This window comes from Siniperca chuatsi, linkage group LG3, assembly GCF_020085105.1.
Source record: "Siniperca chuatsi isolate FFG_IHB_CAS linkage group LG3, ASM2008510v1, whole genome shotgun sequence".
Lineage (NCBI taxonomy): Eukaryota > Metazoa > Chordata > Actinopteri > Centrarchiformes > Sinipercidae > Siniperca > Siniperca chuatsi.
Genome location: NC_058044.1, coordinates 7645763 through 7668733, shown reverse-complemented (window position 1 = coordinate 7668733; position 22971 = coordinate 7645763). Strand labels below are relative to the sequence as shown.

The 22971-nt window shown below is 44.2% G+C and overlaps 1 protein-coding gene, 1 long non-coding RNA gene and 1 pseudogene across 3 annotated transcripts in view; 1 reads left to right on the top strand and 2 right to left on the bottom strand.

Annotated features, from left to right (window-relative positions):
* The first annotated feature begins 14 nt into the window (after window positions 1–14).
* Window positions 15–1624, top strand: LOC122873492 (annotated as a pseudogene).
* A 5009-nt stretch (window positions 1625–6633) lies between these two features.
* Window positions 6634–11997, bottom strand: LOC122873188. The gene is made up of 3 exons (XR_006377371.1): window positions 11442–11997; window positions 8732–8874; window positions 6634–7925 (listed from the first exon to the last, which is right to left on the bottom strand). It is a non-coding gene; the product is annotated as an uncharacterized LOC122873188 (long non-coding RNA).
* A 1245-nt stretch (window positions 11998–13242) lies between these two features.
* LOC122873186 (noelin-2-like) overlaps window positions 13243–22971 on the bottom strand; it is a 30605-nt gene continuing 20876 nt past the window's right edge. For both annotated transcript variants that reach the window (XM_044189579.1, XM_044189578.1), the window contains 3 exons: window positions 19477–19653; window positions 19210–19383; window positions 13243–14142 (listed from right to left, as the gene is read on the bottom strand). In XM_044189579.1, the coding sequence (XP_044045514.1) occupies window positions 13822–14142; window positions 19210–19383; window positions 19477–19653 (672 nt within the window). In that variant the 3' untranslated portion in view covers window positions 13243–13821. The remainder of the gene's footprint in view (window positions 14143–19209; window positions 19384–19476; window positions 19654–22971) is intronic.

Here is a 22971-nt window from a genome sequence, read left to right as displayed (position 1 = left end):
GGTCCAAAATGGCATCAAACAAAAGAAATCTAACTCAAAATGGTGGCTGAGCAGCAGCCACATGGTTGAACAAAGAAAGGAAATTCAAAATGACGGTGATGACAAAATGATGACATCTAGCATCATTATGGTTTACCTGAAGAACTTGGCAGCCGCTGACTGCCTGCTCTGCCTCTGTCTCCCTATCCCCATCACCATCTACGCCAGCAGCTCTGTCACCATCCAGCTGGTCTACTGCAACTTTGGCACATCCGCCCTCCTCCTCAACATGTACGCAAGCATCCTGTTCATAGGCTACATCGCTGCGAACAGGTCGACCAGGGCCAGGGGGCAATGTGGCATTGTGGTTATGTAGAGTTTCCTGTCATTGACTTCCCCTTGAAGTTTGAAGTTGGTAGATCTCATGTTGCATAAAACTCATAGTTGACTTCACAATTTTATCAGTACAAACAAAAATACACCCATTTCACGGTCTTTTCTGACAACATACAGAAAACACAAAACTGTTGGATTCAAAGTAGCGTTCTTTTTTAGAGTAGAGCAAGAATGCTCTCATGAGTACTAATTGGACGGCAAGTATATCATGTACTCGAATTCCCACGTCAAATACACACATTCCCATGTGAGGGGAGCAGTAGGTGAATGCTGAAGGAACTGTGACTGTTATTTATTGAAGTTACCTACTGACACCGGTATCTGAAGATCATCCAACCTTTAGGAACTCACATACTGCAGACTGTACGGGCCGCCCACAGTATCTCCATGGTAACCTGGGTTTTCCTCCTGGCCATGATGAGTGTCTACGTCATCCTGTCATTCCACACCCAGGAACCTTTGACCTCTGTCCCAGTGAGCTGTGAAGTCTTGCACAGTGACCAGCTCACCTTGCTCTACAAAATCATACACAGCTGCTCCACCGCTATCTTCCTGTTTGTCCTTTTCTCCTTGCTCTTCTTCTACTACAGCACCTCCCACAGAGTGTTGCTGGTGCAGCAGAGGCAGCCGGCATCCTCCAGCTCCAAGAAGCTTGCAAAGTCACCCAGGAACATGTTAGTGCTGGTCAATGTCTGCTTTTGCTTCGTCCCCTACCACCCGGTCCGCCTTCCCAACAATTTCCTGTGGAGGTATTGTTCATAGAGCAAGGTTTTCTACTACCTGATGGAGCTGACCATCGTAGTGTCAGTTCTCAACATCTGCCTGGACCCGCTCATCTACTTCATCTTCTGCAAGGCGTTCAGGACCCAGCTTAGTCGGAGAGGGGTGTCTAGAAACCATACATAACCTTTTAACTGCCAATAATGTAATAGAAAAAACTAATGATAACTGATAATGCAATGACTGCATATAGCAGCCAGTAGCTGCTAGACTTTAACAGCACAGTTATTGATGACTCATCTCGAACACAGAGAGGAAATCAAACCCAGGGCTTTCTGAATGACGAACCAAGAAAAGGCCAAGTCAGTCTTTCTTGTTCTCATATATTTCTCTGAAAATGGGTTTCTGTATGAGGGTGTGTGTGTGAGAGAGAGAGCTTTGAACAAGGTGTAAGCAACCTTACCGTTAACCTTGTTTATATTTTTGGCATTGTGTATATTTTGGATATGTGTTTATTGATATTTTTATATTTGTACTCTTTCCTACTTTCCTACTGCAACTGCTGCACAACTATTTCCCTCGGGATAAATAAAGTCCTATCTTATCTTATGCTGATATGATATGTGGCCAAAAGTATGTGGACACCCACAAATTTCGCCCATATGTCTTAACCTCCACTTCTAGGAAAGCTTTCCGCAAGATTTTGGAACCTGGCTACAGGGATTTTCACTCATTCAGCCACAAGAGCATTAGTGAGGTTGAGTACTGATGTTGGGTGATAAGGTCTGGTTCGCAATCAGTGTTCCAGTTCATCCCAAAGGCGGTGGATGGGGGTTGAGGTCAGGGCTCTGTGCAGGACAGTTAAGTTCTTCCACAACAAACTGGGAAAAACATTTCTTTATGGATCTGGCTTTGTGCACGAGGACATTGTCATGTTGAAACAAGAAAGGGTGTAGGTTTAGTTTCAGAAGTAGCTACAGGTACACTTCTATCTAGCATTACTGTGTTTTCCTTGTTATTTATTATGTAAAATATGAAAAATATAAATTCTATGTTAACCTCTGCTGTATTTTAATGCAGTAACCTTACTTAAAATCATGTTTAGTTTCCTTGATAGAAATGATAGATAATGTTTATGTTTATGTATTTGCATCTTTACAACAAGCAACTCTGTTCCTTTACTGCCTTATTTTTGATTTATGTTATATTCAAGCAGTTTTTTTTAAAGAGAATATTAACTGTAAATAAGAATATAGATTATATGAATTGTTTTTTTTTTATCCCAAAAACATGCAGAGGAGGAGAAAGTACTTTTTCAGCCCTGAGTAGTGTCTACAGGTATTCCTTTCAGGCTGCATACAACCCTAACGCTCTCCACCAACAAGGTAGGGCAGCCTGTAGACTGAGAGGCAAAACCAAGGGCAAAAAATGTTCGCAAGGCACTCGCTTCGCTCTTTAAGCTCATTCCTGTGAGCACATGGTAATAACTGGAGATGACTCAGATGAAAATTTCAACATTATTATCCACTCCTCTCTTCTCTTACCTGCACTATGGTGAATGGACAGTAAGAGGACAATGTTTAGAGAGATTTTAGTAAGAAAAGTTACCTGAAACAATAAAAGGGGGACAAAAATAGGTTTTTGAAAAGTGACAGGGATTGATACAGATGCAGTAGTAAAATGGTGTTTAACTGTTGTTTGTTGTAGTTGTCCTTGTTGTGATGTGATGACTCATCTGCTTGACCATCACAATCAACAACACTAACATCAACATCTGAAAGTACCTGGAACTTGCATTTAGTCTGACCTCCTGAGCAGTGATGTAATTTAGTTCCAGGAACTCGCTTTCAAAGCAGGTAGAGGACAGTGAAAACAAGAGCAGGAAGGATCATGGCTACGCATTATGTTATCTTTCGTTAAACCCGCATTAACTAATTTTGGCCACTTGGGGGCAGCAGAAACAAGCTGTAAACACAACATATATCATAAAGTTGAGATGGTGAACTTGTTGGCAAACAGTTATTTATGTTGCGTTAGTTATCTATTCATGCAACCAGCAAATAGTAAGCAACATTATCATTCATTTGGAGTTGTGTTTCTAGTGTAAGTCCTATAACTACTCTCCTTTTAGTTCTGTTTTTTTTTTTATCTATACCAACTCTTGAGAAAAATGCCTGGCTCTTTAGCAGCTAAATGCTCCATTTTGTTCACCAGCTAGTCTGTCTGCTGTTTGGTGCTGAGCAGGTAGTGTACAGTGGGTTTATTAGAGCTTTTTCTGTGAAAACAACTGCCTGCAGCTGGGAACGACGAGAGCCATGAGACTGAACCAAAACAATTAAGTAGCGAGCCATAAAACCAAAAATTAGCTAGAAGACACCAAAACACTCTATCACTCTCTACTCTTTCTGTTTTCAACCTCTGAATTTATTATTTGTTATTTCTATCATTAATTTTTTTCTCATCAAAATAAAGAATAATTATATTTGCACTACATTTTAAAGGACTTAAAAATCTACAGTAAAATCTGTCCAAGTTTGTGTCACAGGTGTCTAAATGTGTATTTGTGTGTGCCACACTCCCAAAATACCACACTCAAGGTCATAGTGTGTCACAGGGACCATATGTTCACTGTTTTTAGCTCTGCTTCTTCTGTGCCAAAGACCGAGGGCTGAAGGGAGCTGACATGTTGTGCATTTGGTTCATGTAGTTATGAATGACACACAAACCAACACAGACGAGCACACATTAACAGATGTTATCAATTACACAATAACAGAAACCCTCAGTGCTGCAGCATTTCTCTGCACCACTGGATGGCACTGCTCTTCCTTTCTCCTCATCCCGCCCTCACTTCACCACTCCCTTCCTCCCTCCATGTACTCCTTTTCTCTCTTGCCCTTTCCCTGCGTCTCCTCATCTTGTGTAGGAGGAAGATTACAATCGCCAGAGAGCACAACGAGGATTACCAGATCAATATCGGAGAGAATCTCTTTCTCCCATCTATTTTACATGGTCTATCCCTCCATTTTCCTCTCCTCTCTGCCTCTGTCACTCACTTGCTCTCTGTGGTTAATTTCTGTTTTCACCCTCTGCCCTTCAAGTCACTCATTGCTTCTGGGTATATAAGGGAAAACGAGAGAGGGGGGGCAGATAAGCAAAGAGACATGCACAAATAATGAAAAGAAAAAGACAGATACAGCTGTGAGACAGAGACAGAGATGAGCGATTTTGTTTCCTTTCACTCAGATACTATTGATTCACCATGACCTGCTTGCACACACAGTCATAATACGCAATGCTATTAATTCATTACACAACGCCGGCTAGGCTGAGGCTCGGGGAGAGACGGCATAACCCATTTCATACACGGACATGGATTCATAGCTGAGTGGCGATGATAAAAACACCTAGAGTTATTTTTCTGTCCTCTCAGACAGACTGAGGCCTGAGGCTGAGAGGAGAGGACAGGAGAGGAGAGGAGAGGAGAGGAGAGGAGAGGAGAGGAGAGACAGAAATAAACACAGATGCACAGATCCATACCGGTTTAAAATAACAAGTGGAACCAAGGAGCCTTGTTTGCCCAGTTCCTGGGTACACAGAGAGGTGGTAAATGAAATATTACAAAATGAAGATTAGTCAATAAACTCAGGTAAACACTTATATAGTGATGTGTGTGTGTGTGTGTGTGTGTGTGTGTGTGTGTGTGTGTGTGAGAGAGAGAGAGAGAGAGAGAGAGGGGGCAGAGAGGAACTCATCTTTTATGTATGAGTGTTTGTTTAGCTGCACTCGCAGCTGTGCCTGGGTTACTTCCCATCTCAGTCACACAGAACTGACTAATAAACCCTCTCAGCACATTTAAACACACCACTAGACACACTACAATTAAAACAGTGTGAATGTCACTATATTTACCATATATTATGTCCAAGCAATCCATTCAGAAACATAAATAAAGACATTACATTTGGTGAGTCTATAGATGTGTAAATTTATAAAAACACAAAATATTCTCATTAGGTTTGGTGTGGCTCGGAGTTATTAACATGAATGGACTTTCACTTGTTTGTTTGCTTGTTTATTTGTGCTTGTTTTTTTTGTGAGTGAACAGTGTGTGTGTGTGTGTGTGTGTGTGTGTGTGTGTGTGAATGTGTACTGGCCTCCTCCTGGAACAGAGTTCTGCCTGGGACAGTGTGCCTCACAATCATCTGTTCCCGACCAAACACCCATTTCCTGCGTCCAACTGAGATACAAGCTGGCCGCACAAGTGCACACACACACACACACACACACACACACACACACACACACACACACACACACACACACACACACACACACACACTTCCCTTCTCTCTTGCATAATCAGTAAAGTATAGTCTGCCAAAACTCATGGCCATATCAGCAAATCCAAATATCAAAAAAACAAATGTGAATAACACACACACATGCAGACACACATGCAGACAAATCAAACATGACTTTACAGATGTGTGTGTGACTCTCATTGATATGCGTGAGCAGAGGCATGTTATTGGTTCCTACGGGCTCGTTTGGGGCTAATTAGAGAGAGTAATGAGATAAGAGGAGTGGGAGAGAGAGGCGATGCTCTGATGGAAGTGGGGAAGGGGACGGCATCTCAATGAAGAGAGACTCCGAGGGAGGGAGAGAGATCAAATTAGAGGATGAAAGGGAACAAGAGGGAAGGTAGAGAGGGTGGATTAATGCAGAGAATCAATAATGTGGGCTGAAAGGGAACCTCGGCATCCAAGAGTAAACGTTCACAATAAAGCAGATCATCACAACTCTGCTGCAGACATGTTTCTGCTCACTTAAACTTCAGTCATGTGCATAATCACAATCACTTATTTATTTTCATGTGTGTCCCCAGTAGTTAACACTGGGAACCATGTAGTGAGCTCCGTCTGTGTTAGGGTTTAGTCTAACAGAGCACCATTCATAAAATGTATGTGAAGAAAACATAAAAGGACTCAATTCAGAGGAAACAAAGTGACATTTTGTAACCCTTAAAACCCTTAAAAACAACATTACTCAGCCAAAAATTAAAGGTATAGCTTGTTTGAGAAATAATAATAATAATTGGCATAAAGACAGGAAGCCAAAAAATAGTCATAATAGAGGTTAATCTATTACATGGACAGCACAAATAGTCCAATGGTCAAATCTGCAGGAATGAAGCAAAGTGAAAATTCGCTAAAATATTACCAGAAGATGAAAAATTGGAATGATTTTTGGACTTTTAATGGTATCATATGAAAATGTATGCACTGCAATCTGGATCTGCTTTATTTTAATTTGTGGTGTCTTATACGCCCATGCAGGCTGAACATATTAGTATGCGAGACACAATAATAAAACCTTTATCATCATCATCAGTCATTTGAAAGGAGTATACTGCTGTCTACATTAAGTTTATGTTTCTCCAGTGATTCTGCAGTGCAGTCTGTGCAGTTTGTTTTATGTATGCATACCGTTTACATTGTCATTTAGGTTTTATTGCTTTTAAAATTCAAGCTTTGCTGACACAGCAGTTAATCTTGGATTTAACTTTCACATATTGCATTTTTTTTTGATTGATTGGCTTGATTTCATTCTAACAGAAAAGCACAACAGATTCGACTTAAACCTGAGAAAACCTTGACAACCTCATATAATGGGGTTTTTGTTTTTATTGTAATATTTCATGTAACTCAGGCAGCGTTTACATTTATGTGTAAAAAAAACAACTACAGAGTTGTGACAAACATGAAAAACCTGAATAAATGAGTTGTGAAACATAATAAATGCTTCCCTAAAGGGCACAGGAGCTAACTGAAGGCATCACTGAACTGAAGTGAATCATATGCTTTTGCTGTGTTCATGTTATATTGTTCAGACCGTAACTACGCGAAGAGTTTTTTCTTTTCCAGCTTCCAACTCAGACAGCTGATTGACGACTTTCCTGCTGTACACACTGTTACTATTGTAAATGCACCACATTTACATAGAAGTTTTATCCAAAGCACTTCGCAATTTGCCTCTCATAGTGGCAAGTAGCCATGCAAGGCGCCGGCCTGACCATTGGGAGCAACTAGGGTTCAGTGTCTTGCTCAAGGACACTTCAACATGTGGACAGAAGGAGCCGGGGATTGAACCACTGACCCTTTTATTAGTGGACAACCAGCTAAAACAAATTTTATAACTCTTTAAACTTCTTCTTTCAATGAGTCTCTCCTTATTGAACTGTAAAGTTGGCCTGGACTCATTGGCGAGAAACAATCTGCAAATTCCATTCAACGTTGAGATAAAAGTATGTTGCCTCTGCTCTGCAACAGCGTTTACACTGGAAACATTTAAAACAGATTTAAACCTTGCTTGCGAATTTGTTACTTAACTGCTGCAACATTGCTGATTTACATCACAGCTACCATAAAATTCCCAAGTGCATCACAGCCAGTGCCGCTGCTAGCCATTTTGGTGCCCTAAGCATAATTCCTTTATTATTCGCCCGCGCGAACAACCGGAACGGACCATCCGGCACGGGGGGGGGGACTAGACTAGAGCAATTATCAAATATCTTTCTTGTTCCCCCTATTTTAAAAAAAAATTTCATTAGGCTATTTTTGGTGCCCCCTCAGCACTTGGTGCCCTACGCACAGTGCGTGATGCGCGTGGTGGGAGCGGCGGCGCTGATCACAGCCACTCAGGCTCAGATGAGAGAATTTCAACTTTTGCAGCAACGTTCCTGCAAACAACATGGCCGACCAAACATGAGCGAAGGTCGTCATTAGCAGTCCGGGTTGGATAACACCCACAGCTTCCCACGGAGGTCCCTGAAGAGATGATCCAGGTGACAATAAGTGACACAAGCAAGTCTGACAGCTTTGTGAGTGTGTGTGTGTATGACGGATTGAGGGTTCACGATTGGTAGTGCAGCTTGATTCTAATTGGCTGGTTTCCCCTCCCCAATGTGCTCTGACTTCTATTAATAGAACAGCAGACGAGCCCGGGTGGAACCTGATGCCTCTCCTTTCTCCCTCAGACCTCCACATCCTCTGTTTCTCGTTTACTCCCCTCTTTTTTCTTCTTCTAAGTTCAGCGAGGGAGCGCAAACTATCTGCCACCTCCTTGACCTCCTCCTACTCCTCCCACCCGCCTGTGTTTCCCTCCCAGGCTAGTCTTTCAGCCTGTGTCCTTGTTTAATAGGCTGATCCCTCCATCATTAATTAAACATGATCACAGGCCATGTGTCTCTCACTGCGCTCGGCTCTGCATCGACATGCGTTTAGGCTACGCATCCCACTCCTCCTCTGTTCCGTCTCCTCCTATATCAGGGTTTTATTTCTCAACTAAAGGTCCTACGCTCTCATTTTTCCTTCCTTTTCCTTCCTCACTTTATCTCTCCTCATTCTGTTTCCTTCTCTCCCTCCTCTGTGCCCCTCAGGTGGTCTCTTTTAACAGCAGTAAATTATTCATCAGGCTGATATCCGCCCAAGAGACAAAAGCCACTGGATAGATGGACAGATAGAGATGAATAAATAAAAAGGTAAAAATGATATATCCGGCGTCTTCACAGCAGGCAGCGTTTTGTCTGAGGGTGTGTGTGTGTGTGTGTGTGTGTGTGTACGTGCACACGTACGTGCATGACTGTGTATCCCTGTGTGGAAATCCGGCGGGTCTTCCGGAGGAGCACTTCAACGATGCAGAAAATCTGAGCCAATGATGGTGATAGATGGAGAGAAGGGAACCTTGCAGCAGGGACCGTGCCAAACCGACTGGGGCCTCGCCAAAGACAGCAGGGAGGTGGGCAAAAAAAGAAGAGAGGGAGAAATAAAGGCGGAGAACCAGAAAGGGATGGAGGGAAATCAAACAAAAATTCTCAGGGAGTCTATACAGTCTGTCATTGCAAAGTGAATCCAACAATATACTCACTACTGTCAGAAAGCAGAGCTAAAATGTGTGCCAACTTGTTATGTAACATGTCTGCAAGGATAGCATCACAAATTGCAATACTAGACATGAACTGTGTGCAATAGGCTGCAATGAAATAAGGCTGAAAGAATCCGTCCTTAAATACACTTTAATATTGTGTAAGAAAGCGGAAGTGCGCTGCACTTGTGGGCTAATTTTATTGTTGCTGGACTTCCAGATAACACAAAATTACGGGTTGGTAATTTCCTAATGATTTCCTGGAAAGAGATATGTGATTTGGTACAAATTACAGGGAAAATAAAGACAGTGTTCAATTGGTGCACTTAGTCGCTAATCCAGAGAGTTTAAACTAGTTTCCAATGATAAATAATATTTACTTGGATTTAAATGGAGCGGGTCTTTAAAGGAAATTCCTCTTGAAATCGCCAACTAAACAACTAATATGTCTCTATTTTCACTAAAATTAGTACCAAATGACTCTTTTTTTTTTTTTACCAGCAAACTTTTAGGAAATTATTATAAAATGATGGTCCTATAAAATAAAACTTTACAAACCTTTCTGCAGGGCACACAAATAACTCATCATGAACCACCAAATGTAAGGTAAAAGTTTGATGAAGGTGTTTACATGGTTCGCAGCAACTCAAATTTCCTAAAAAAAAGTGTTCGTTTGATGAAGTTAATGTGTAAAAGGATGAGTGGTAGACTCGAGGAGGTGGTAATATAATAGGACAAAGGTGGAACTCTGTTGTTTATAATTGTTTATCCTTGATGATTAATTGGCCCAGTAGTTAAAACTTGAAAACTGTTTTGATGGTGCACCAAAACGTGTATTTTATTTGTATATCTCTCTCTACCTCCACCTAATCAGACTATTGACAAAATTACAAGAGTTCGAGTGGCTATAATCAATGTTAGGAGACACAGTTAGCGACTAGCTGGTGAACTTAGTGGAGCCTCTAGTGAAGAGCCAGATATTTCTCTCAGGAGTTGGTGGAGACCAAAAACAGAGCTAAAAGAGAGTAAATGGTGGACTTGCATTGCAAACGGTGGAGTTGCAAACACAACTCCAAATGAATGATAATGTTGCTCCGTAACTGCTGGATGTGTAAATGAGCAACTGTTTGCGAACAAGTTCATCAACTGAAAAGGTGATAATATGTCAAAGTCGTGTTTACAACTTGTTTCTGCTGCCTCCAAGTGGCCAAACATATCAGTTATTGCAAGTTTAAGGTACACTGATATTAGTCTTTTGTGTGTGTGCATGCATTTCCTGTTTTTGTGTGATCTAGCAGGTCAGAGTTCAGCTTTGTTCAACTTTGACCTGTGAATAGAAACAGTTAACATCGTGTTTGAAAATGGAGTCATTATTCTAGTGGTGTGTCATCATCTTTTTTAGCACAATGTAACTACAATACATAATCATACAATATAAACCAGGCTACAACCAGCAGCATCGCTCTCATACACCTTTCAGACTGTTCTCTGCTCAATATTTATTTATTACCAACATTAAAACGGTCACATCTTTTTTTTCAGGGCTGAGTGAGGTGAAATTTTTCTAAACAGAATGTTAGTGTGACTGCAATTTGATGTAGAAGTTTATTAAGTGACCCAGTTCTGCCAATCCTTAAAGTACGACCTTGATGAAAGAAAGGAAATCTTATTAAGGCGTATATATAATTATCAGAGCATTGCCTTACTCTGGTTATAATTAACTAATTATTGTTGTTGGAAAGGAAATGAACAGGTGCACCAGGTTCATAGCTGTTCTCTCTTAGGGCTGTAAATTCAGGAAATCACACACACTGAAGAAGAAGTCAATGAAGCAGGCTGAGGAAAGCTGGGACTAAAAATGTCCTAAAATGTTGTGAACTTCACAGCTTATTGACATGTGAGATTGGATTTTTCCCTTAGGTATACGGATTACTAATGTGTCTGTATAAAGAGGTTTTGATTTACTTTAAGGCATTTTTATTTTTGGGTAAAATAAAATGTTAAAAAAAAATCATCATTCTACTAATTAATTGACTCAAATTAAAAAATGAGGTAGGAGAAAATCAGTGGAGGATGTGGAGTCATATCTGATTTTTGAAGCAGTGACCCGTACTTGAGGCATTTAGACACATCATCACAGTCACCATGGCAACAGAATAGCCATTTGTGATGTTTCCACAATTAGATCCACATATAGCCGAGCTTATTAATTTCTATCACTTTCTATCGATCCAGTGTTTCATCTCATCATCAGTGAGACCTACACCTGCCTCTTCTTCTTTGTGTCAATACATTTTTGTGTGTATGTACAGTATCTGCTGTGTGTATCTGTGACCTTATCTGTTAGCATATGATTGTGTATGTTTTTGTGAGTTTGCTGGTCTCAACCAATGGTACTGACTAATCTCTGGGAATGTTACCTTCCATTTTCTGTCATGATACAGCTGTACCACTCCTAGTGACACTGTTGTCTGTTTGTCCCCTGTTGGTTCCCCTCCTGTGCTTGTCTGTGTATGTCTGTGCTGGTGGAGCGTGGCATCCGGTGAACCTCCACTCAGAATCTGACACACCTGCTACTCATCTGCTGCTACTCACTTGTTCTCCATCCACCAATCGAGACCATGCAGTATATCTACCCGGCTCTTCTCACCAGTCTTTGCCAGATTGTCTATTTATACTAGTGGTTCACGCCTCTAACCAGCACCTGCCTCCGAGCTACTCACCTTCAGAAGCTTCTCACCGCAAGTTCACCGCTTCTCTTCAGTCAGCTGTCCTCGCGGTGCCTGCCTGATCTCACCAGATACATTCCAGCCAGCAGTCCCCGCCCAATCTGCCTGTGCTCACGGACTGTCTGCCTCAGCCTGGGAATCATCCTTGCTTCACGGAGCTTCCCTCCACACGCCTGGTTACTCTTTTAACTTGTTTGTGCAACAAATAAAGACTAACCACTTTAACTCTGTTTTCAAGTCGTGCTTTTGGGTCCAGAATCTGTGTATTATAACATTTTTAGCTCATAACAACCACTTTAATAATACTGAGCAGGTTAAACTTTGCAGCTGTGCCTGACCCAAAGTCAAAACAACATTCTCCTCTGAACTCCTGATCATCCATAACACTGCCCGGATCTATTAGAACCAATGAAATACATAATTACACAAAGACAACTCACAATTAATACTGATCATATGAATGTGACTTCAAAGAGAGCTCCAGTCAAAGATGTCAAAGCTATCTTTTATGTGATTTGACTGTGTGGATCGTGTCAGCAATGCTTTCCGTGTGACAAAATTCAATCTACTGAAAGGTTATTGGCCTTATTGGTTATTGGTGTAACTACCGCCTACTATTTTTCAGGGTTTGGTTAACGCTGTTCTGTCTGAGGTGTACAAGGCCTACTTGGACGACATAGTGTCTATTTGAGCTCAAACGCAGAAACTGCACACAGTGTTCAGTAAATTCTCTGATGCTATCTAACATATTTACATCATCAGAGATCAGCCGCTTCTTTTACAATGTAAGTCTATGGGAAAAAGTCTTATGAGGCCAGTGTGCATCACACGACGGACCCGGAAGTTGTAATTCCACGGTTTGGCCGCTATATCAAATTCACTTCAAAGCCCAGCGTACTTCCTGGGGGTTTGGCCCTCTGCTGGCGTTTCCTCAGCCTTTGTTTTGTTGTTTTTTCTCTCCTCTAAAGCATCTTGCTCTCACCTCTCCAGACCCTGATAGACAACAGAGAGCACCTGAGCTGATTGAGGCTGCATGTCTGTAAAGTACAGATGGCAGAGTGGAGAAAGAGAAACCATCTCCCCGCCAGAGGAAAGCTCTGTTTTGATGGAGGTCACCAGTAGTCCTGTTTTCGGTTTTGTATCGGTTAGGTAAGCTTCATCTTGTTTTGCTAGACCTTGGCATTTCCCTTCCCTATTTAAAAGTTGGCTCGGGCCTCCAAATCTCTTTGTCTGATTTCTAAATTACTCTTGTTTATTTAGCAATAAATATTGTTTATTTTCAGTAAACAATATGTATGGTCATCGTCTCTGTTTGAGCCATTGTTGTGTAAAAGATCGTAATGGAGAACAAAAATTACATTTTCAACACACATGAATACCGTATATGTAGACAGACAAACGGGTGTGTATTAAAAACAAGGTAAAAACTGATGGCTCATTTCACCTCTGCACTTTCCTTGCTCCAGACAAACAGAAGGACAACAGTCTTGGCAAAGTTTGACAGTAAGGTTTATTGAATGAACAACCATGCTGACTGAACACGTCCACGATCACATCACAAACCCAGAATATCTCCATCAGATCCATCGTCATAGCTCGAGGTTTGAAGCAAGTTGAAATTCAGTTCACGAGCTGATTTTTTGTATTTATTTATATTTTTTTTTTTAGACAATTCAACCTCAACTTCCAAAATCACTTCTTGAGATACGAGTGGAATGAAACGCAACAGAATATGGATGAGCTGAAACTGTCTGACTTCCTTTCTTCTATCAGTGTCCCCGCAGAGGCAGTTAATATTCGTCTTCGCTGTGATGAATACTCTTGTCTGTGACCTTTAGACATGTGTTCGACAACCGTGTATTGTGTCTAGTTATTAGCTCAGTGAGCCCTTGCAGTCTAGAAGTCATTCAAATTCAAACAGACAGTACTCATTTTCCTGTTGACGTGAATGGCCACTGTGTGTGTGTGTGTGTATATGTGTGTGTTGTAAGTTGCAGTACCCTTTAACGACCCATCACCTCCACCTCTACTATAACTCCCTCTCTATTTTTACCATTTCCTACGTGTCGATCTATCCGTCACTCCGGATGACGTGAAACAGTGTGACGTTGTAAAGGACCTGGTGTCCGTTGTTCCAGGCATACAGCGCTCTCTCTCTGGGGTTGTAGTCCATCATGCTGATGTGGGAGTACTGGTTGTGGAAGGGGATGTCAGTGTACTCGTACGTGGAGGAGTTGGTGTGGTAGGCAAAGTGGACCTTGGCCCCGGCCAGGTGGGAGTTGGTGACATACAGGGTGCCGCAGATAATGAAGGCCTCCCCTGCGCTGCGCTTAGGAAACCCTGTGTCCCAGCTCTGGAGGATTTCCAGCGAGCGAGGGTCCAGACGACTCACCTGGAGACAGAGAGTTGGAGTGAGGGTTGGTCACACAGATCACAAGATCATAAAACACAGTTCACATAGTTTTAAAGCAACATTATGCAACTATTTTACCTTTAAAATCATTTTGATGGTACACTGACTTGTAATAGAGAGAATGGCGCCTCTTTCATTCCCACTCTGCACCCCGAACGCTTGTTCTTGCACTATGTAAAACTTGGGTTGAGGGGGCACGATCTCCCGCAAGAAGTGCGCAACGCTTTATGGCACTACGTCACACACCACCAACTGTGGGTCATCAGCTAGCTATAAGAAGAAGCTGGCTCGGTATTCTCAGTACGGACATCATGGCAAAGGCAAAGAGACCGAAGAGGACGTTGATGAAGGAAGACAAATTCGAGCAAAAGGCCGGACAAGAGTAAATCTCGGACTGGCCTTTAGTCGAGTTGCCAAGAGCTTCGCGAAATAAAAGGCTGCAAGCTGGCCTTCTTGCTGTTGGAGTAGTAAGTAATATTAGCTGGCTCATGGTTCTTTGGCTTCTGAGGTCATCTTTGCCGGTTCCAAATCCTTCTGCTTGTCATCAAATGCACGTGTACAGCTGTCCGGGTGTGTGTGAGTGTGTGTGTGTGTGTTAAAGTGAATTGTATTCTGAAACTCCCCTCCTTGAACCGCCACCTTAACGTGGTGGAGGGGTTTGAGTACCCGAATGACCCTGGGAGCTATGTTGCCTGGGGCTGTATGCCCCTGGTAGGGTCACCCATGGCAAACAGGTCCAGGGTGACGGGTCAGACCAAGAGCGGTTCAGAAGACCCTTATGGATTATTTAAAATCAAGGCCAGTTACGTCGCCCGGATTGGCGCTACCGGGGCCCCACCCTGGAGCCAGGCCTGGGGTGGGTGCCCGACGGCGAGCGCCTGGTGGCCGGGCCTTTCCCCACGGGGCCCGGCCGGGCACAGCCCGAAGGAGCGACGTGGGGCCGTCCTCCCGTGGACCCACCACCCGCAGGAGGATCCGTAAGGGGCCGGTGCAGAGAGATCTGGGCAGCAGTCGAAGGCAGGGGCCGCCACCAGATCTCCGGACACAGAAACTGGCTCTAGGGACATGGAATGTCACTTCGCTGGGGGGGAAGGAGCCTGAGCTTGTGCGGGAGGTTGAGCGTTACCGGCTAGATATAGTCGGCCTCGCCTCCACGCACAGCCTGGGCTCTGGAACCCGTCTCCTCGAGAGGGGCTGGACGCTCCATTTCTCTGGCGTTGCCGGCGGGGAGAGGCGGCGGGCTGGTGTGGGCCTGCTCATAGCCCCACAGCTCAGCCGTCACGTGTTGGAGTTTACCCCAGTGAACGAGAGGGTCGCGTCCCTCCGCCTCCGGGTGGGGGACAGGTCTCTCACTGTTGTGGCGGCCTACGGGCCGAACAGCAGTGCAGAGTACCAGGCCTTCTTGGAGTCCCTGGGAGGGGTACTAGACAGTGCACCACCCGGGGACTCCGTTGTTCTACTGGGGGACTTCAACGCCCACGTGGGCAACGACAGTGACACCATGTTTTCCACCTCCATTGTCGATGCGGCGGCTCGTAGCTGTGGTCGCAAGGTTTCTGGTGCCTGTCGCGGCGGCAATCCCCGAACACGGTGGTGGACGCCGGAAGTAAGGGATGCCGTCAGGCTGAAGAAGGAGTCCTATCGGGCCTTGTTGGCTCGTGGGACTCCCGAGGCAGCTGACAGGTACCGGCAGGCTAAGCGTGCTGCAGCCCGTGCGGTCACAGAGGCAAAAACTCAGGACTGGGAGAGGTTCGGAGAGGCCATGGAGGAGGACTATCGGTCGGCCTCAAAGAAATTCTGGCAAACCGTCCGACGGCTCAGGAGGGGGAAGCAGTTCTTCACCAACACCTTGTACGGTGCGGGTGGAGAGCTGTTGACCTCGACTGGGGATGTTGTCGGACGGTGGAAGGAATACTTTGAGGATCTCCTCAATCCCGCTGTCACGCGTCTTCCGAAGAGGAAGCGGAGGCTGGGGACCCGGAGGCGGACTCATCCATCACCCTGGCCGAAGTCACTGAGGTTGTTGGCAAGCTCCTTGGTGGCAAGGCTTCGGGGTGGATGAGATCCGTCCTGAGTATCTTAAGTCTCTGGATGTTGTGGGACTGTCTTGGCTGACACGTCTCTGCAACATCGCGTGGCGGCCTGGGACAGTGCCTCTGGACTGGCAGACCGGGGTGGTGGTCCCTCTGTATAAGAAGGGGACCGGAGGGTGTGTTCCAATCACAGAGGGATCACACTTCTCAGCCTCCCGGTAAGGTCTATTCCAGGGTACTGGAGAGGAGAATTGTCCGATAGTCGAACCTCGGATTCAGGAGGAGCAGAGTGGTTTTCGTCCCCGGTCATGGAACACTGGACCAGCTCTATACTCTCCATCGGGTGCTCGAGGGTTCATGGGAGTTTGCCCAACCAGTCCACATGTGCTTTGTGGATCTGGAGAAGGCATTCGACCGTGTGCCCCGGGGCGCTTTGTGGGGAGTGCTCTGGGAGTATGGGGTCCGGGGCCCTTTGCTAAGGGCTGTCCGGTCCCTGTATAACCGGAGCAGGAGCTGTGTTCGCATTGCCGGCAGTAAGTCAGACCTGTTCCCGGTGCATGTTAGACTCCGCCAGGGCTGCCCTTTGTCACCGGTTCTGTTCATAATTTATATGGACAGAATTTCTAGGCGCAGTCAGGGGCCGGAGGGTGTCCGGTTTGGGAACCACAGGATCTCATCTCTGCTGTTTGCAGATGATGTCGTTCTGATGGCTTCTTCAAACCAGGACCTGCAGCATGCACTGGGACGGTTTGCAGCCGAGTGTGAAGCAGCTGGGATGAGAATCAGCTCTTCCAAATCTGAGGCCATGGTTCTTGACCGGAAAAAGGTGGTTTGCTCTCTTCGCGTGGGTGGGGAGTCCTTGCCCCAAGTGGAGGAGTTTAAGTATCTCGGGGTCTTGTTCACGAGTGAGGGACGGATGGAGCGTGAGATTGACAGGCGGATCGGTGCAGCGTCTGCAGTGATGCGGGCGCTGTATCGGACCGTTGTGGTAAAGAAGGAGCTGAGTCGAAAGACAAAGCTCTCGATTTACGGTCAATCTACGCTCCTGCCCTCACCTATGGTCATGAGCTTTGGGTAGTGACCGAAAGGACAAGATCGCGGATACAAGCGGCCGAAATGGGCTTCCTCCGCCGAGTGGCTGGGCGCTCCCTTAGAGATAGGGTGAGGAGCTCAGTCACACGGGGGGAGCTCGGAGTAGAGCCGCTGCTCCTCCACGTCGAGAGGAGCCAGCTGAGGTGGCTAGGGCATCTGATCCGGATGCCTCCTGGACGCCTCCCTCGGGAGGTGTTCTGGGCATGTCCCACCGGGAGGCGGCCCCGGGGAAGACCCAGGACACGCTGGAGGGACTATGTCTCTCGGCTGGCCTGGGAACGCCTCGGGATCCCCCCGGAGGAGCTGGAGGAAGTGTCTGGGGCGAAGGAAGTCTGGGAGTCCCTGCTTAGACTGCTGCCCCCGCGACCCGGCCCCGGATAAGCGGAAGAAGATGGATGGATGGATGGATGGTATTCTGAAACTGTAGGGAGGCCAAGTCGCAAAAAACACCATGTCGCGTAAAACAACAATGACATTTTTATTAGTTTTTTTTAATCCCACAATGTTTGTTAAATTGAATGAGAAGAGGCCTTTTGCGTATGTCCAGCTATATGATGCCTCCATTGATGCACATGCACATACTGCTTAAGTACAAAAAATCTATGAGGAGGATATATACCACCCGATATGTAACAAGCAATTGCAGTACAGAAATGCCAAAGATATGACTGAAACAGTGCCGTCATTACATAGTTTGTCCACTAGACAGCACAAACAAATGTATTTTTCAACTGTAAAATGCTCAGTATGAATCTTGGTCAAGACAATTTCATTATTTGCGCTACATTTGGATGGAAACTTGACTTATGACTGTCACAGTCGCTGTTTGGGGAAGGGATTTAGCAAAGGGTCAGTTAAGTTACATAGTACCTGTTGAACCATAAGTGGAAGTTCTTTGGGCCGCACATTGATTTCATCCTGTGTTTTCCTCCTTGCTGAAATAGGGAGTTCAGTATTTGAACTTTTCTTTGGGGTGTCATTTATGTTTTTTAAGATGGATATGTTTTGTTTATTATTTTCATGTTGGTGAACCCTAAAGCCTGTATTCCACCGGGCGCGGCTGTGCCGCGTTCCAGCTGCGATGCCGAAGCTGATCACGGCCATTCTAGACAATGCGTGTTATCGCATCAGATGTGCCGCAGCGCGTCCCAGAAGCGGCTCTCCACAATGAATATGCGTAAACCATTTAACTATGTAGCCTACTTACCCATGTAGAAACACAAATCAAGGAAAAAGGACCAAATCAACAAGTCAACAACGGCTAGCAGGCAAACTGCTCTGCTTCTGAAATGCTCCCGTTGGGGTATGAAGCCACTTGGAGGACGGAACAAAACCGGTTTGCAGACGCGACGTTATAGAGCCGTGTCGAGTGGAATCCTGGTGTTATGTTTCACTTCCTATTGAATTGTTTGCATTTTATTGAAACCCATCTGTCAATCTTTAGATTTATGTCACACACGCACACACACACACACACACACACACACCACCCTCCCCTTCTTTTCCCCTTGGTATATGCAGTGAGTTGTAACACAGTAATAGAGAAAATTAGCTGCAAATTGCATATTAAAATCATGTTAGGAAAAACTGCATTACACTTGCTGTTTATTATGATAGATTACATTATTCAATGCAGTAATGAAATGTGTCTCTGTCAGCTGTTTTAATAGATTTTTAAAAACCGTGGGAGTTTATGACTTCTGGAAGGTAAAGCAAACCTGCTGACAGCCCTAACATCTCACTGGTACAAAAACATCAGTGGGTTTAGATTTAGTTTAAGTCATTTAACATTAAATGTCTCTTATTCAAATACAGTGAGAAAACATCTTCATGTTATTTTGTTGGTTATCACAGGAATAAGAACACAAGAACACACACACACACACACACACACACACACACACGCATAAGTGGACTGTACCATAATGTTTCCAGCATTTGGGATGGAGGTGTAGACGGCCCAGAGTCCCATCTCATCAGCCATGAGGTCGATGTCAGAGGATCCTCCCCAGCTGTAAGGGAAGGTGTTGTTGTATCCTGCTCCACTCAGGCTGCGCTGGAGCAACACGCTGCGAGAGCGGAAATGGTACTGAACCTGGAAAAACAGACACATACATCTCTCACTCTGGTCATCTGATTATCAAACTGTTATTTTCTCCCGTGTTTCCATTCCAGCCCACTCTCCTACCAGGATGTTGCTCTGGTGTTTGTTGTAGTAGAGGGACCCGTTGTAAACCACATGGCCAGTTCCTGCCCAGGGGTGGGGCAACAGATGCTGCACAAAGTTCTGCCCCTTTGTGAAATCCCCCATGGTTCTGTACTCCAACACACGCCTGCCCTTATAGTAGCCATCCATCGACCACACCTGATGGAGGAAGAAAGGGAAACAAAAGGTTTACCTCTGATCTTACCTCTGTATCCAGGATGCAAAATTATTACTCACCAAGCATTCAATTCTGTTAAATTTGCAGAGCGTCACCATGGTCATCTGCCATGCTCATCAGCAACTTATTTAAATCACATGGTGTTAGACTTTTGACTTGTACTCAAACTCAGTCCTAGCGTGCCACCTCACACATCAAGCCAAGGAAATCAAGGCAAATGAGTGAGAGAAAACCAAAGATATTTAACTGACTGTCAGCTAAACTCCTCAACCCGAACAGCGGTTGTCTAATCATAGCTTAGCAACTGTAACTAGGCACCAGAAATCCAAGCTTTGGATTTCTCCACATGCTGAAGAGGTGTGCATTGGGGTTGTAAAAAGAGAGATAAAAGTTGTGCTTTCTTAAATTGCTTTTCTTAAACCAAAAAGACAAGCAAAATTGTGTGTCTAATGTAAGCTGCAAACGTTGGCATGTCCAGCTAACTAGCATTCTACTTACAGAAGTAACCTAACCTGCAGTGTTACTTTCAAAACCAAGGAGCCCATCATTGGACAACTACATTTTTATGTTGGATTACAGGTTATCACGTATGTAGCCATCAAGTGCATATTTAAGACCCTTTTACAGGGCTCTTGTTTTAAAACGAGTCAGCAGGAGTTTTCAACCCACACACAATTAAGGTTAATTAGCTAACACTAGCTACAGTTAATAAAATCTGCTAGATGGTTTTCTCTTTCACTGATGGTGAAAGAGAAAACCATCAGAGATCCCTGGAGAAACAAACGGACAAAGAACTAGAGAAGAAGAGGTGGAAGAAGAAACGAGATGGGAGGGAAATTGAGCGTCGACAGCATGGAGGATTAATTACCCAAAGAGGGACGAGAGGAGAAACAGATGAAAGAAAAGAGCAGAGTGCTGGCAAGAAGAGAGCATTGTTGGTGGAAAAAGTCGGTCTTTATTCCCTCTGCAAACAGAGAAAAGTACAGAGGGCAGGAAACAGGGAGCAGATGAAAAGGATGTTTTTTTGTGGGTCAAAGAAAAGAAAATCTCTCCTGCAGCGGCAGCGCCATGTTTTAAATTACAGTTAATTTGTTGTCGCAATATTTAAAATTCTCATTGAATTAGACACTTTCAGACAAAGGTAACTGATTACAGTGATTCTGGTGGACTCTGGGGGGAGACTCAGCTTGTGGTTTGCAAAGACAATGAAATGACTGATTGCTCTTTCTGTACCACCAGCACTCTCTTCTCTCTCCTAAATACTTCCCATTCGTCCCTATTTTTCTCCCTGCTTCACCAGCTCATCTGATGAAGCTTTCTCTGTTTTAATTCCCTTTAAAACAGTGTTTCAAAGGAACACGAGTCCCTTTGTTTTCTGGCAGCTGTAATATTCTTGCATTTGACTGCACCATTTGCTTTCTATAAACAAGCTCCAGACGCTGATTATACAACGAACGGTGCGTGCAAGAAAGTGAGTGGGGAGTTTTCTGAACTCACACCTTACAGCAGTTTTAGAGATTGTTGATTGTTTTCTTTGTGCTTCTTCCCAGTCGGCCTACGCCCATATTCCCATAAAGGATAGGTTTGGATTTTTTCAAGTCTATCCTAATACAATACTCATATGCCATGAAGTCATTTCTTCATGTAAAAACTACAATGTAAAAAATAGAGAATAAAATCCACAGTTCTCGTTCTATGCAAATATTTACTCTTAAGTTCAGCGCATTAGACAAATCAAGTGGGTGTCACTGCCTGTGCTATGTTGTCTGTTTTCCCTTCCCCTTAGGTCACTTTCACACCTGTAGTTCGGTTCAGTTGGTCCAAAGTAAAAAATTACAGGTGTTCACACCAGCTTTTTACAAATGAACCAAGAGGATTAAACATAAAGTCATATGGAGAGACAAGACACTCATTGATTGGACAGTTTTGGTGATTGTCATACTGCATCAGTCATCTGTCATACAGTAGCGTTACATGGACCCACGTAGGGAAATCACATTACGGTGACTGACAGCAGGTCATGCAGCACTACTGAACCTTATGTAAGAAATAACTGATAAGGAGCATGAGTATTGATTGAGACTGTATCTTGACCGACACACAGGTAGAAACAGGTCAACAAGGAGGCATCTTGTAGCGTTATATTATTGGGGGGGCTTTCAAATACATGGATCTATTTACTTTGTTGATCGTACTACTTGGTCTCACCAGTACATAAAACAACACCAAAACAGTATCTAGCATTTAACACAGTGCTGTTTTCAGTCACAAACTAACCTAATACTTTTCCCCAACCACAGTGGGCAACGCTATGGGAACACTATTTGAAGGAAAGAAGTCTAACACTGCTGCTAAAGCCTCATATTATTTTGGGTTTTGTCCCTTATTTCTTACAGTGGAGCCACGCTAGGAAGATCACTTCACGGTCAGTACGAAGACAAGGAATGATTACAGCAATCAGTGACCCTTTAAAAATTCAGACCTATATTTAATGTCTACCGCAACCTGTCTTGACCTCTTTTCCTCCTCTTCCTCTCTTCCTCTTCTGTTGTCTTTTCTTTTCATTGCCTCTCATGCTTCTTTCATCCCATCCTGCTTGTCTGCTTCAACTGTTGTTCTTTTGATCAACCTTCTCCTGCTTTCCCCCTACTCTCTTAGTTTCTTCCTCTTTCTGTCCACCCCCACTTTCGCTTTCCTGTCTCCCATCCCTGCTTCACACCTCCTCACCAACAGGCCCCATTATCTCTCTCTCTCTCCCTTGCTGTCTCTCTCTCTCATCCTTTCTCTCCCTCTCACACTATCAGCAGAGACATCTTGACAGATCAGGGGATATCCACACCTCAGCAGCTGTTCTCAAATACAGCGACAGGTGTATGCATGCACGTGTGTGTGAGTGTGTAAAGTATAAAGCGTGCGCACACATACACACGCATTCACACACTGATGAGCTAATGAAGAATTCATAAATGCCAAACTGGGACCCTGTGCAGACACTGTAGTCATGGATACCAAAGGATGTATGAGAATGACTTTACTTACAACATGTGTGTGTGTGTGTGTGTGTGTGTGTGTGTGTGTGTGTGTGTGTGTGTGTGTGTGTGTGTGTCTACTTGTGGCACTAGCTTCACACAGCTTTAGTTGATTATATACAGGTTGTCCAGTCTGGAAACTCACTGATGGATTTATATGATTTTATCTGACTTTATTTTATTTAAGAAAATACAATTTTAAAAATAAAAACACATAACTGTTTTTGCCATTTGGTAGGTGATGTTTCTGATGTTCAATATCAACAACCT